Source organism: Brachypodium distachyon, chromosome 2 (assembly GCF_000005505.3).
Source record: "Brachypodium distachyon strain Bd21 chromosome 2, Brachypodium_distachyon_v3.0, whole genome shotgun sequence".
Lineage (NCBI taxonomy): Eukaryota > Viridiplantae > Streptophyta > Magnoliopsida > Poales > Poaceae > Brachypodium > Brachypodium distachyon.
This window is the reverse complement of record NC_016132.3, coordinates 5,078,529-5,094,227: the sequence shown is the minus strand read 5'-3', so window position 1 is coordinate 5,094,227 and position 15,699 is coordinate 5,078,529. Positions and strand designations below refer to the sequence as shown.

General features: G+C 44.9%; 1 protein-coding gene and 1 non-coding gene across 3 annotated transcripts; both read left to right on the top strand.

The window, feature by feature from the left end:
* The first annotated feature begins 1,892 nt into the window (after positions 1-1,892).
* On the top strand, positions 1,893-1,982 carry MIR7729B (microRNA MIR7729b). The gene has a single exon (NR_127014.1). It is a non-coding gene; the product is annotated as a microRNA MIR7729b (primary transcript).
* Positions 1,983-8,205: 6,223 nt separating this feature from the next.
* Positions 8,206-12,370, top strand: LOC100822008 (polyadenylate-binding protein-interacting protein 9). Of its 2 annotated transcripts, XM_003565295.4 has the most exons (10): positions 8,210-8,752; positions 9,669-9,782; positions 9,866-9,910; positions 10,224-10,296; positions 10,374-10,486; positions 10,588-10,647; positions 10,801-10,848; positions 10,950-11,018; positions 11,808-11,869; positions 11,961-12,370. In XM_003565295.4, the coding sequence occupies exons 1-10, from the start codon at positions 8,462-8,464 to the stop codon at positions 12,016-12,018; spliced, it is 933 nt and encodes a 310-aa protein (XP_003565343.1). In that variant the 5' UTR covers positions 8,210-8,461; the 3' UTR covers positions 12,019-12,370. The 2 variants fall into 2 exon arrangements, with proteins under 2 accessions (XP_024315902.1, XP_003565343.1); XM_024460134.1 differs by lacking the exon at positions 11,961-12,370 and having other exon boundaries at positions 8,206-8,752; positions 11,760-11,854.
* The last annotated feature ends 3,329 nt before the right edge of the window (positions 12,371-15,699 follow it).

Below are 15,699 nucleotides of genomic sequence, written 5' to 3'. Positions count from 1 at the left end.
CAAGGACTCCTACTACTCCCTCCGATCCATATTACTTGTCGAAATATTGCATGTATCTAGACGTTTTTAAACATAAATGCATCCATATTTGAATAAATTTTGAGAACAAGTAAAATGAATCAGAAGGAGTACTTGAAAGCTCCACCGTTCAATGGAGGTCACTTTCTGAGGTGCGTGCGGTCACGCGATCAACGTGAAACGTACACCTGACCTCGTCGGCAACGTACTTCCTGTATAGTTGTACCGAAAATTGGAATAATGAGGTACTGCAGATTAATAATACTCCGTAGTAATGTGTAGAATAGCATGACCGGATCGGCAGCGTACTTGTACATATGTACCGAGAGTTTGAGAATAAACGAGGCCCTGCAGTTTAATAATGTGTAGAATAGCGAATACCCATTTTGGACTGAAAATATATACATTTACATATGAGGGTATTGTACGTGTCTGTCAATTTATTATGAAATTGTATTTATTTGAGCTAGAAAATAAATAAATAGACTTCAACCTATTTTTTGACGGAAAAAAAATACATGTGTGGTATAGATCTGTACTTATACTAGAAGTCTAAAAAATCAGGCTCGCTATAACTATAGCTCGGAAGCCAAAAGACTGCCTCTGTAGAATAGGTTTTTCAATATATAATTATTGCAAGCTTTAATTTTTTTTTAGTACAGATCCTTGGAAACCAAGGAAACTAATGAACACATATTGCTTCTTCAGAGCTTACATGTGGCCATATATTGCTTCTTATGCAAACAAACAGTTCCATGGACAACTACTTTCTGCTTTGGTAATTGGTTGACGAAACGGAAAGCTTCTGGCCGACTGCTTTTCTCCTCTCGCTTACACGCGTGCCTTGCATGATGCGCCGGACGGGATTAGAGGCTTCACACTCAAAGTTGTTGGCTTGTTGCCTTCTTTTCCTTCAAAGTTTCCTTCCCCGGTTTCCCCCCCTCTCTCTCTCTTTCCTCTTTTTTCACTGGTTCGTCTCGTTTAACGCGTTTGTTAACAGCTAAATACTCGTACGCCGCCGAGCGCTCAAATTAATTAATTCCTTAGAGATTAACATGAGAACAATGACAATAGTGAGATATAAGCTGGTTACAAGAATATAAATATCATACTCTCTCCGTATAACAAAGGATGTCTCAATTTTGACCAAATTTGAATGTATCTATATACTAAGTCATGTCTAGATACATCCAAATTTTGACAAACTTGACACATCTTTTGTTGAACGGAGAAAGTGTTTGTTTTTAGTTGAAGGGAGGAGAAAAGGAAAGATAATAGAACTAGGATGTAAGCTAACAGGCAACTACAACATGAGCTCCTAAACAATTTGTGAGAGTGCCAGAGTGGAATGTGGGGTAATATTAGACATGCCGACTATTACATAGGCTATGGTGCAATTTTTTTTAAATAATACGTTTTTTTAATCATTTTTAAAAATAATACACGTTTTTCAAAAATTTCAGAGATAATACGGTCTCGGCCTGGCCCATGCCGATTGGGTCCAGTCGGCCTGGCCCAGGCCGGCTGCTCAGCGCATGGGGCCCCCACGAGGCAGTTGGCTTGGCCCAGACCGACTGAAGCCCAGTCGGCTACGCCGGAGCCGACTGGCCAGTCGGCCTAGCCGTGGCCGAAAGGGGCCTGGTGGGTCGCGGGCCCCCGGAATCTTTCCTTTTTCCCTTTTCCTTCCTCCCTTCCTATCCCTCCCGTGCCCGAGCCCAGCCAGACGAGCCGCCCATGCCCCCTGCTTCTTCCTCCTCGTTCTTCTGTTCTTCCTTTTCTCATCAAATGCTCCAATTTTCTAACCCAAATTAGTACATTTTGATCCCATTTTACCCACAAAATCGCATCCCCTACCTAGTTGGCACCCAAAGACACCTCGATTTACTGTTTTCATAGGCCATGTAGAGCTAATTTTGTGGTGCAAAGTTGGAGCAATGGTGGTGGTTTGGAGGAGTTTGGAGGTGGTGGTGGTGCTCATCCGGTGACTGTGAGGCTGCTCGAGGTTGGAGTTCACACGCTTCAAGGATAAATCATAATCTCTCACGTATTTATCCTATAATGTATATGTTTATGAGGATACGTGCGTATGTATATATAGAAGTATGTTTTAGCGTTTGGTAGTGCTCATTATTTTGGACAACGGTTAATGTTGTACTGCTTAGTATTTGATGCGTCTAAATATTATGGCCGGTAGTAATATGTTTTGATAGACTAGATTTTTTTTATGCCGTACTGTTTAGTATTTGACGCGTATTAATATTTTAAATCTGCCGTACTGCTTAGTATTTGACGCGTCTAAATAATATGGCCGGTAGTAATATGTTTTGATAGGCTAGATTTTATTTATGCCGTAATGTTTAGTATTTGATGCTAATATGCCGTACTTTTTAGTATTTGACGCGTATTAATATTTTTAATATGCCGTACTGCTTAGTATTTGACGCGTCTTAATATTTTTATATGCCGTACTGCTTAGTATTTGACGCGTCTAAACATTTTTTTAGGCATCAGAGATGTCTGATGTAGTGAAGTTTGTTTTTTACTACGGCTCCTACTCTCCAGGATGTGTCGATGCTGCTGGGACTACCATTGATGGGTGATCACATAGGACCGTTGCAGGCACCAGCTGATTGGCAAGAGGGTATGTCACTACGTTTTCAAGGTATGTGTTAATTTGTGCTCTATGTTTTAATTTGTACTCTATGTGAAACTATGGGTTAATTTGTGTCCTACGTTTTCAAGGTATTCTTGCCGGAGCTGGGCCACTCACCTCAGAGGCTCACGGACCTAAGCTAGATTGGTTGCTCAATTAACAGGTTAGATCGATGTGTTTTAAGTTAATATATCTAAGAGCATACCTCATATACTTGCATGGGTTTACTAACACTTGGTTTTTGTTGCATGCAGATTCAGAAGTTTGGGTATCCAGAGACCCAAATGACTGAGCCTCAGATCACTCGGTGCCTTGAGGCATATATAATGTGGCTTCTCGGGAAGGTGATGTTCACCGAGAACCACGTCACCACCATTAGCACACGCTACATCCCTATTGCAGTGGAGATCACGAATGCAACTTGTGGTGATGACATCACACAGAGGAGTTGGGGTTCGGCTGTCTTAGTGGCTACGTACCGAGGTATGTGCAACGCTTGCCAACTTGCGTCGCCCAAGTCAGCGCTGCTTGGATGTCCTTTATTGTTGCAGCTCTGGTTGTGGGAGAGGTTTTCTATCGGCCGACCATACGTTATGGGTGATCACGCTAACCTTGAGCAGGAGTTGTTTGACTTATAACACATTGACCTGCCTACTTTCGTGACAATTTGGACACGTAACAAGGTATGTCAAATGTAAAATTTATACATTAGTTTACATAAACCATGAATGAAGCTAACTTTTTTTTTTACAGAGACGCTTTGCACATGATCAGGTCAGGAATTGCTACCCATCATTCAACGAGCAGTTCGACGTGTTGCACTCTGAGGCGGTTGTCTGGGAGCCGTACACACAGGACGCCATCGATGTTAGATATCCTGGCGGGATGTCCACGGTCTGCACGAGAGATTACACTTACTGGATGACACAATCAAAGATCATCTTCGACGTCTACGTGGAGGAGATGGCCCAGCAGAGGGTCATGAGGCAGTTTGGGGCACGCCAGTTGGTCGTTCCTCCACCGACGGAGGATCCACTTCCACCGATCGTCCACAGGTATGTGCAGTTCTACAATTTATGATTGTCGTCCAGAATTGTCCATAATTTAATTGTTCAACTTTCTATTGCGATCTCAGGTTTACCAGGAAGGGAAGTACGAGGACCCAGACTCAGTGGCTGCAGAGGGTTCAGACGTACGTCACGGAGTGGGAGACTGCGACGACACGGGTTTGGCCATTGGAGGCCTTTGATCTCGATCTATTCAACAGCTATTTGCAGAGGTACATGACAGCTACCCGATTGAGCATCATTCAACACTCTCACCTCCAGGAGATAGCCGAGCCGAGTTTGCAAGATGTGTACCCTAGCCAGTCTACTTTAGGCTCTAGACATCACGCAGTAAATATTTTCTCTTAACATAATGCATGTGTTTGTTACGTACTTTGCCATATATATGTCATACTCTTTGTGCCAATTGAAGGCTCAGTTGACACAGGATTTACTGGCCGAGTTCACTGTGTATGGACGTTCGCTTTCGACCGGTCCACTTCTACTACCACGGGAGCCGCACCAGTCCTGGCTAAGACGAATGGAGGAGAAGCTACGCTCTGTACGTGGCTATCACGTGCACCCGCATTTCGGACGTCGTTCACCACCAGGCATCCGTACGGCCCCCGCGTCCCTTCACGCACCAGCAGCGGCCACGTCAGCAGGAAGCACCGCACCTCCGACACCACCCGCATCCACGTCTACCAGAGCAGTCGACGCCCAGGCCACCACCTCCTGAGCAGGCCGGAGGTTCGTCGTGGCACCAGCCGCAGTCTTCTTTCGACTATTGGCACCAACAGCAGCCCCTCTTTTCAGGCTGGAGATTCGGCGTGGGAGCAGCAGCCCCCCTCTTTTCAGGCTGGAGATTCGGCGTGGGAGCAGCAGCCCCCCTCTTTTCAGGCTGGAGGTTCGACGTGGCAGCACCAGCAGAGTCCCACGATGAACTTTGAGTTTCATCCATAGACCCAGCCACAGGGCATGTATATTTCTATTAATTGTGTTCGTTACCATGACTGCTACACAATTCTAATGCTAAGTACTTTCCCACATGCAGGAGCCTACGGGCATCAGTTGTCGTTGTCCGAACCCCCGTGGGGTAGTGAGTAGGATCACGCTCAAGGAGAGGATTATTCTGTCCAACACATCTAGATGTTCAATATTCCGCCATCAGACCCCACACAGGAGGATACACAGTATCGCGAGGATGGGTCCGTGATTCCTCCGCGCAACGTTGTGCCACCTCATAGGTATGGCTGGACCACGCCAAAGGCACCCCCGGAACGCCGTCCCAGACGCCGTGCCTGATATTTGCATATAGGACCTATGTATGAGACTTATTTCTACCTATGTATGAGACATATTTATACCTATGTATGAGAGAGACATGTTACTATTTTTCGCATTCTTATTCAAGTTACATTTGCAACTAAAAAACGGTAGGATTGAAATACATATGCAATAGAAAAACAGAAATTAAAACCGACAAATTAAAATAACATAACCTAACTCTAGCCCTACGAAGATGAAGTGCTCTTGCCCTTAGATGATGATGTGCTCTTTCCCTTCGACGGTGCAGTACTCTTCCCCTTGGACGATGAAGAACTCTTACTCGTTTTGCTTGGCATGAAGATATCTTCATCGGACGATGATGTACTCTTCCCCTTGGACGATGATGTGCTCTTTCCCTTTGACGGTGCAGTACTCTTCCCCTTAGACGATGAAGAACTCTTACCCGTTTTGCTTGGCATGAAGATATCTTCATCGGATTCCTCTTCTTCAACCCATAACAATGGATGTTTTCTAGCCCATTGTAGGTATGACTCACTCTTACCTTGACTGTGCTTCTTCCACCTTTCGTGCAACCTTAGCAGTTCTTGCCGTATCTCTGCAGAAGTTCTCAATGGGAATCTGCACCTTCTTAATTGGTGGCCCAGCTCAGTTAGTAGGGTGTCACTACTAATGAGTTCGTCCCATGGAACTATCCTATTGTCTACCTTCAAATCACCGGCTAACCACAATAGCCTCCGGGACATACCTGACCAAAATCTACGATCATCTGGGAAACCGGACGACATCTTCCCAGACAAAATGGTGAGACTACATTTCAATACCATGGAAGGTCTTTTATAGTTACGAAAGATACAAATAGGCGGGAAACGGTGGCGGGAAAACAAGGCGGGAAACGGTGGCGGGAAAAGAAGGCAGGAAACGGTGGCGGGAAACGGTGGCGGGAGAATGAGTTTGAGAGCCTATAAATACTCATCTCCGGTAGTCATCCAAGCATCCGCCCCACTACTGTTTTTTCCAATATTCCAGTGTCCCCCAATGAGTTTGCCTTGCTCCAACCAGAGCGAGAGGCCGAGGAAGATGAAAGAAGCGATGTTGCCTCCGAGGGTGGAACATCTCAGGTGTTGGTGCGGCAATCTATGCAAGGTGAAGGAGGTGACAGATTTTTCAGATAAGCTGGGCATGAAGTTTTTCATGTGTGCGAACTATGAGCATGATACACCTGTCCCGGTTTCGCCGTACGACAAGCCTCCGGTAAGCACATATAGGTGTGCTTAAACATGTTGTGTGTGTCATATTCGATTTATTTGTAACATTAGGCTATTTTGTAGTCTCCTCCGCCCCTATGCATGTGGTATCGTTGGATTGACACGGAGATGTCTGATTGGGCGGTGGAAGAGATTAACACAAGGTCACGAAGTGCATGGCAGCGTTTCCACGCGGAGGAGCGTGCGGCAAAAGCTACAACTCAGGAGAAAGAGGAGCAAGAGAGAGAGCTCAAAGAGCATAGGGAGGAACAACGTCGTTACTTTGATGAAGCACTGAGGAAAAACACGGAGAAAGCGCTTCGCATGCAAGAGGAGGAACGAAGGCGCAAGGATGCTCGTGAGGCAGAAAGGGAGAGGCATAGAGAAAGGGCCGCCGTGGCAAAGGCTGCAGAATAACGTGGCGATACGACTGGAAAATGGCCTAAGTTGACTCAGTAGTGCTTGTACCGTGTTTCAATTGTATTTGCTATCTTTAATTCTGTCGAATTACGGTATTATCGATGTATGTTAATTTAGTCGTGCCTTGGTTCCGTAACCAGCACATTATCGATGTATGTTAATTTATCAAAGTTGTCAAGTCTTTTAGTTCAAAAAATCTGCAAGGAATCGACACAAAAATTGGGCATCGGCCGTGTATGCATTGATCATGCAAGCAACTAACTTTGGCGAAGCTGATTAGCCTAATTAGTTTCAATCGGTCTCGGCGAAACCAACTGCATCCAGTCAGCCTGGCCGAAACCGACCGGGTTTCAGTCGTCCTGGCCGAGGCCGACTGCCTCTTGCGAGACCCGTGCTCTGCGCATCCTGGGCCGACTGGACCTAATCGAGTTGGGCCAGGCCGACTGGGCCCATTCGGCCTGGGCGAGGCCGAAGCCGTATTATTTTAATTTTTTTTAAATACACGTATTATTTTTAAAAATGATTAAAAAATCGTATTATTTAAAAAAAAATAGCGGCTACGGTCAGCCACTGCTCGTTATTACCGCATCGGGGAGAAGGTTTTTTCGAGCATCAGCTGCTGCTTCCGAGGCGCAAACTTTGATGTGACATTCACTAATTAATCAGATCAGGGAACGTCATATATGTGCATCTGTGATGTTGTCTTTAAAATCTAATGACCTGCCCTTCATGTGTTGACTCCGACAATGAGAAATCTAGTAAAGTACGGTGTCCCGTGCGCTACGTGCTCTGTGAGGGTAAGAAATCATCGAGTCTGGCTTTGGTTTGATTCGACTACATTAGGATACGTCTGCCATCCACATTGCAGGGGTTTAGTGCTCTAGGTACGGTCTTCCTTTGCTAGTTAGAAGCAAGTCCGAATATTCTCTTTCATATGGTTTGTTTCGGCCAAACGGATGTTCATGTCTACCTTTGTAACTATTATAAGGGTGTTGCTGTATTTAAGTTTCCTAATTTTTAAGCAAAATATTTAAATCTAAGTTGACGAATTAGACCTGTTGGATTAATATCTAGTCTTCTATCAGGATTTAGGATCGGAGAGAGTAGATCTCATTTATTATTCTTTTTTCATCACCTGTTCCGAATCTGAAAACACAAATCATATCCAACGGCCGATGAATCAACTTGTATCAAACTAAAAATTATTCAACTTAAATATAGAAAAATTATTATTATGATTACACATATCATTTATCGTGTTACATTCTACTACTCTCTACTCCTATATTACTATTAGAAAACACTCCAAAGAGGAATCACTTATTATTAGCCAACTATACTTTCTATATTAAGCATGTAATAAATCTCATTAACTATCCAATTAGCTCATTATCTCTACGATTATGTAACAAATGAATTATATGTCGAGGGTAGGTTTTTCCAGACCTGCCGCCGCATAGACCACGTCCACGCAGAAACCAGCTCCTTTGGTAACCGTCCTTTTTCGTCCTAGGTTCTCGGCAATAAATTTTCCACGCCGGAAATGGCCAAAAACCTCGTAAAGCAAAGCCCACCCGCGACTAATCGACGCCATTAGCGAGAGCACGAGGGGTCGAAGTACAGTACAGCGCTAGGCATCGCACGCGAACCTTCCCCTCCTCCTCCCCCGCTCCCGGACTCCAGAGCCACCAGATGGCCTCGCTTCTGTAGAATCCCACAAATCCGGCCCGCGATTTGACCAGGACTGGTAGGTAGCCTCGTCCGTCTGGTGTAGTAAGGCGACTGCGCTGATGGCGGCGGTGGCGGAGGGCTCGCGCGCGGCTTCACAGGCGGCCTCCGCGGCGGCCGCGGCCGCGGCGAAGGAGTCGGCGTACCAGAAGGACGTTCAGAAGCTGGTGGACCTACTTTCAAACCTGAACCCGGCCGCCAGGGAGTTCGTCCCGTCCTCGGCGGCGCCGCCGTCCAAAAAGGCGCTGTCGGCGGATGCGCCCGTGTTCGACTACTGCTCGATCGGAGGAGCGAATGGGGGGAGCAGGGACTCCGGCGTCGACTCCACGTACATTGGGAATCAGCAGCACAAGGTATAATCCTATAGGAATCCTTTTTATTCTTGTGAGGTAGGTTGAGAGGCTTGGATCGGTGATGTGGTTTTTCCTATGCTTAGGATTTGATTATATATTTTTGCATCATTTCTTACGCATAGATTGTATATTTTTCTCCATTGTGTGTTGGATTGCGTTATCGGTTGGTGGTTTGCGTGGTGCGGTGGTTGGCGTATTTTGGTGAAAGGTTTGGCATATTTCTTCTTTTCAGTGTCCCCTTAGTTTTAATGTGACGCCAGTTCAAAATCACGACTAATACACTTATGTTTGTGCAAATCCCTTTGTAGGATATGTCTTTGCTGCCTAGATCGTCGGTGTATTTGATTAATATTCTGGGTTTAATACCCCATTCGTTTTGTTTCTCTTGTGTAAAATATCCCAATTCATGAGAGTCGTGAGATGTTAGGTCATGTGTTAGGTTGCTAATTTTCTTCATTTCTGTAGATATTACATGATTCTACCAGGACCTCATTCTACAGAAACTTATTACGATGTTATTATCATGTCTAGGTATAAATTTATCATATCATTTTAGGTAACTGTTGTCGAGTAGTCCTTTGATCCACTCTTACACCTCACGGTGATTAGGTAATCCCTGAATTTTAAATCTAGCATTTCGGTTTAATATCCATATGAGTCTTCTGAAGACAGAAAAAACATAGTGGAATGTGGACTTTATCGCAGTTTCAATTTTAGAGTGATTCATTGTTTTAGACAACAAAGCATCATACTGAACCTTTTTAAGGGTTTGAGTAAGATGTTGTTGTTTAATTATGTGATTCTTCTCCAGATCAGCTGCTGTAATAGTTAGGATTGTATAGTCTGATTCTATTGGAGATGTAAAAGGAATACAGGTGGGAATAAAATGTCATGAATGTCTTTCTTCTTTTGCCAGATGAGAAGTGGATACATCAATCATGGAAGGAGGAGAATGAATGAGAGAGCGAGACGTGCAGACAGGGAGGACAGCATTCGCCGAACGGTTTATGTCTCTGAACTGGACCATACCGTGAGTAGTTGATGGTTATTTTTAGTACGCATAGCTATATTCCTGAGTTCCTGTTGGATGTAATGATTCTGACCATTTATTAGGTGACGGAGGAAAGACTTGCTGATATCTTTGCTAATTGTGGGCAAGTAAGTTACTTTAACTTAAAATATTGAGTTGTACTGACAATGAAAACCAGGAAATGCTACAGATATGTTTAACCGCTGGCCAGATCAACTAGGCACAGTACTACTTTCTTTAAAAACCATAATGCCTACTTGGTTGAGTGTTACTAACTGTGGTTATTTACTATTTATATTTTTGTTCCCCATCAACTGTAGACTTTATGTATCATGTGATTGGTTATAGAGTATTTTGTAATGTAGTTCTCTATGCTGCTATAAGCTACCCTGCTGGAGCTTTGCAAATCCGTAAAAACTAATTTTTCTCTCAATTCTGAAGGTTGTCGACTGCAGAATTTGTGGTGATCCCCACTCTGTTCTGAGGTTTGCATTCATTGAATTCTCTGATGAAGGTATTATATCTTCACCTGCTACAGTTATGTTCTGCTGCAGCCAATTGATGTTTTAATACATGGTACATTTCATGTAGAGGGTGCAAGGGCTGCACTTAACCTTGGTGGCACAATGCTTGGTTTCTACCCTGTTAGAGTCTTGCCTTCGAAGACAGCTATCTTACCCGTGAATCCCAAATTTCTTCCAAGGGTAAGTTGTCTTGATTGTGTTGCTTGATGTCTCACCTTCTGACACAGCTAATTCTACTAATCCAAATTGCTAATAATAGTATCCTATTCTCCCTGCCATAGACGGAGGATGAGAAAGAAATGGTCATACGGACGATTTATTGTACAAATATAGATAAGAAGGTACCCATCTCCTTTCTACCTAGTCATGTTTATTCACTTGTTTATTTTTTTTATCAGTGATATTTATAATCGAGGTTCTTAATCTGGCCGTGAGCTTCTTGAGATTTTAGATGTGGGAATCGTGCTTTATGTTACATTTACCTTCACTTGCAGGTTACTCAATTAGATGTAAAGAGTTTCTTTCAAGAACTTTGTGGTGAGGTAAACTATTGGGCAAACCCAATCACCCTGTAAAATATCCCATCTGCTGAATGTTCTGTTGTCGTAAGTGTTTGCCAGCTTATAATGGTTTATCTTTGCAGGTCTCTCGTTTGAGACTTCTAGGCGATAATGTACATTCTACAAGGATTGCTTTTGTTGAGTTTGTGAATGTAAGAACTAAGGACCTTTCTATACACAGCCTAACCCATGATTTATTGCTATGATTTTCCTACTGACAGTTGTATCCCTTTTGAGTGCCCTATAGTTTGTTCATTTCTGCATCTCCTTAAAGTAGGACTTCATTTTGGCGTTTACATTGAGCTACTACCATTTGATGCTGTTAATTGTGAGTACAAACTATAATAACACGAGCAACTGTCCAACCGTTGGCATTTGACTGGTTCCTTTTTCAGTTGAAACCAAGATGTTTTTTGGTACTTCCTGGAAGGTTTCTAGAGACACTTATCTAGCAGGACACCATCCTGAACCCCTTTTTGTTTACACTCGCCCTCATTAAGAGGCGCACTCCGATTCCGATGATGTCCAATAGGTTTGATAGTAATGGCCACCACAATACACTATGAATCTATGAGTATGTGTCAAGTTAACTACTCCCTACGATCCATATTAGTTGTTGAAATATTACATGTATCTAGACGCTTTTTAGACATAGATACATCCATATTTGGGCAAATTTGAGACAGTTAATATGGATCGGACGGAGTATTTATAAGCAACTGAACCTAGGTCATGGTTCTTTCATCATCTAAAAGTAGTTTGTCCTAGTGTCCCTTGTTTTCATTCCTCTTTATATACCCGTACGGACATAGTCGTTTTAATACATGTCAATTTTATTAGAAAATATAATATTGTATGTCATTTTGTTCCATCATACTGAAAGCTCATTTCAGATAGGGGTTTTGACAGTCAGCTTTCCTGCTAAACACTTCTGATCACAGGCTGAGGGTGCTATCATGGCTCTGAATTGCAGTGGGATGATTTTAGGCACACTGCCTGTCAGGCATGATCCCTCTTACTCCTATCCATTCTATGTTCCTACCTGAAATTCAGATACTCGTATATGCTAATCTTGGCATTGTGGCGTTGTTCAGGGTGAGCCCTTCCAAAACCCCAGTGAAGCCGCGTATCAATCGAGTGCCGTCTAATTGACTGCTTGGGCCATACTGGATCGTTAACGGGAAGATTGCTTGACCATCACCTACAGGCTTCCGCGATCCAGTGAAACAACACTTTTTTTTTTGCTTACATCCTTATGAGTGAAGGGGATTTCTTCCTTTTAATCTTCTTCCGCAAAGCTGTTGGAAGAGACTGACTAAATCAGATCCTCCAGAACTGGCATCTCGCAGACAAATCTGTGATGGATGAGACAATCATTAGAAAATCCTTGTTATCAGACTAATGTCTGTGGCTTCAACTTTTTACCTTGTTATTTCAGCGGCTATCACTGTTAGACAAAAAAAAAGGAATGCTGCTTAACGTCTTTACCTGGGGCCGAGTATTATTTATTCTGCACTTTGACTACCCCGTCGTCCAGCTTCGCGTGCACGCATTGACCACAGAATTTCCACGGAACGAGATTACTCCCTCCGTTCCCTAAATTAGGGTGTGGGTATATTGTTTTCTTTGACTGTCCCTTTGACCAATCTAGACTTTTTTTGAAATAAAATTGATATCGTTGGATTCGTATTCAAAAGTACTTGTTTATGATTATGATTTACTTCCTCCATTTCACAAAGGTTGACGTATTTGGTTTCGTTAAAACAAGTCTTTGACCAAAAAATACTTTATTAATATGTAAGTTATATGATACGAAACTATTATACGAAACTATGTTCATTAGCAAGAACTTTTAAAGATGAATCTATTGATATAACTTTCATATATGAAAAAACACGTATCAATAGAGTTTTCATTGGTTAACGAAACAAAATACGTCAACCTTTGTGAAATGGAGGGAGTATATTACATATATCGTTGATGAAGTAATATTTGATCAAATGCTCGGTCAAAGGATACAATATAGGTCTTAATTTAAAAAACGAAGGGAGTATTTTACTGGGCCGAATTAGCCGATGCAACATGAGCAGTGCGTCCAGGCACTTGCGCCGGAGACCCTACAGGAGCATATGGAGTGGACGGCGGAGCCGGACGCAAAACAATGGATTTTTGCGAGGATGGAGTCGTTGTCACACGAAGAGTTGACTCGATGTTGCGTAATTCTCTAGGCCATCTGGTATGCCAGAAGGAAGGTTCTTCACGAAGATCGTTATCAAAGTATGCAAGAAAAAGCTTGCCATCCTTGTGCTCCTGGGCCGGTCAAGAGATGGATTCCTCCGCAAGCAAATCACGTGAAGATCAATGTGGATGCGGCGGTTGCTAAACAGGTGCGTGCTGGCACGGTTGCCGCTGTAAGTCGAGACGCGGATGGCCGTTTTCTGGGCGCTTCTACCCAGGTTACCGATCCTGGAACTCTGGAGACGCTCGCATGTTGCGAATCTCTCTCCCTCTCTGAAGATCTACATCTTGCTTACCTTCGAGTGGCATCCAGCTGCCTCGACCTCGAGGTCATCACGGCGTTGCAGGGTGACAACCTGGGCCGTTTTGCCCTCATGCTGCATGAGATCAAGAGTCGCTCTCCTCATTTTTCTTATGTTGTTTTTGTGCATGAAGGCAGAGCTTCGAACAAGGAGGCAGATACCCTGGCGTGGGCTTCAACCTCTCGACAAGAAGGTCGATATGTATGGCTAGTAGAGTCAGCTAATCCCTTCTGTATCCCCGAACTTGTTAATTAATAACGTGGCGGCCTATTTCCCTAAAAAAAGATACGGTCAACATATATTGGATAAGTAAAACAATCACCTGTTTCTTTTTTCAAGGGTTTTAGAGAACAGCCTAACTCACCCAATGAAATTTATACAGTTGTCACGCCAACTTTATACAGCTACATAGAAAGTTTTAGGAAAACTCGATAATCACCAGTTTATTGGGCCAGACGGGCCGAATCGACCGATGCTTGGTCCCTGTCTCCACAAGTCTGCCAACGAAATTTCTTCGGGCCGCCACATACCCCTTCATCACGGTCGGCCTCGGGCCCCAACTCGCCGCCCCCATCTCCGCCGCCGGTACGATGAGTAGAAAATATCTTTGCAGCAATCATCGCTCATTGGCACGTGTGACTTAGAAAAGTATGTTTCAAATAAAGCAAAATATTTCTTTAGTCAGGAGTATTTGCTCGATCCGATCAAACACTTATCATCTCCAATGCAAGGATGTTTGTTTATGTAGACGCTTAAGAAAAGATTTCTCAGATAGGATGGGTGTCAAGATGGCAATGGGTACCCATTACCCGTTTACCCGGCGGGTAAAAACCCATTAGGGTACGGGTATATGCCAAAATTTTACTCATGGGTACGTAAATGGGGAAAATATTGTAACCGACGGGTATAACGGTACGGGTATGGGGAGGTGATACCCATACCCTTGTACCAATATGTACCCGTGTACCTGTGCTGACAAGTGGGTCCTCTGGAGTCTCTGAACATTGCCGATGCTTGTTTTTTTTTCTAGAAAATCGATGGTGATGGTAACTCGGCCTCGCTGGACGCAATATGTGATGGGTCGTCTCGGTTTGTTGGCCCAATCATGAACCCTAACCTCCTATTCTAGCCTTCTCTCGATCTCTCCTCTCAATCTTGACTCTCCCCGTTCCCGTTTTCGGAGGCCACACCCAGGCGGCGATGGATCCAGTGGCGCTGTTTTTAGCATATACGTTGTTGTTTATGTTGTTGTTTTCAGCAAATATGATATTGTTTGTTGCAAATATAATGTTATTTAGAACTATGTGATCAAAAAATTATACGGGTATTTTTACCCGTGGGTACCCGTCTACCCTGACGGGTCACGGGTATGGACAAAAGTTGTACCCGGTCATGGGTATGGGTACGGGTAACGGATCAGCTCATAGACGATGGGTACGGGTATGGGTAGCCAATACCCGTGCCCGTGCCTCGGGGGTGGCATCTAGAGATGGGTGCGGGATGTGAGCTGGAAATAAATCACATCTATGCTAGACGAGTGGAATTCTGACCCAAGCGTGATGCGTCCCATTTGAAGCAGCCGTCCGAGACGGCCGCTCCATTACAAAGCTTACAGATTAGTCGAAGTTGTCAACAAAAATTGACTGTAAATCAAAATAAAACCAAGAACACCTTTGGTTCACTTTTCCGCGGCCGCATCGCTGCCTCCAGCGGCCTCGCTCGCCGTTAACGGCGCCGCCTTTTTCCAGCACTGGTGCTTGCGGCACTGGCACTGCGCCGAGCGCGCGCTCACCGCGCTCCCGAGCCGCCCGAGCCTCCTCGTGCTGCCCCCACCTCCCTCCTCCTCCTGATCCCCTCCTCCCTTCGCCGCCGCGCCGGCGTCCCTCTCCCTCCCCCTCGCACTTCCGCTGCCGCTTCTCAGATACAGCTCCCTCATCCTCCTCTTTACTTCACAGCTTGTCTCCTCGTGCCCCTCCGCGCCGCAGAACCCGCACTTCGCCTCCTCCGCATCCGCATCCTTGGCCGCGCGCCGCGCCTCCCGCAGGCCCTCGGCGCGCTCCCAGGTGAGCGCCAGCGCCACGGCCTCGTCCAGCGTCTCCGGCTGCTGCGGCGCCACCCAGTCCTGGAACTCGGCGCGGAGGCCGCCCACGAAGGCCGACCTGAGGAAGGCGTCGGGGATATCGGGTTCCTCCGCGCCGCCCTCCTCCGACTGGACCATCAGGCGCCGGAGGATCCCCTGCATGCGGAGGTGGTACCGGTTCACGCCCTCGCCGGGCCGCTGCCTGAGAGCCAC

What these genes read in the sequence shown, in the direction of transcription:
- LOC100822008 (XM_003565295.4), top strand. Translation starts at nt 8,462, where the DNA reads ATGGCGGCGGTGGCGGAGGGCTCGCGCGCGGCTTCACAGGCGGCCTCC. An exon ending in TTGGGAATCAGCAGCACAAG is followed by an intron (nt 8,753 to 9,668) that starts GTATAATCCTAT and finishes TTCTTTTGCCAG; the next exon opens with ATGAGAAGTGGATACATCAA. An exon ending in TTCAAGAACTTTGTGGTGAG is followed by an intron (nt 10,849 to 10,949) that starts GTAAACTATTGG and finishes TTATCTTTGCAG; the next exon opens with GTCTCTCGTTTGAGACTTCT.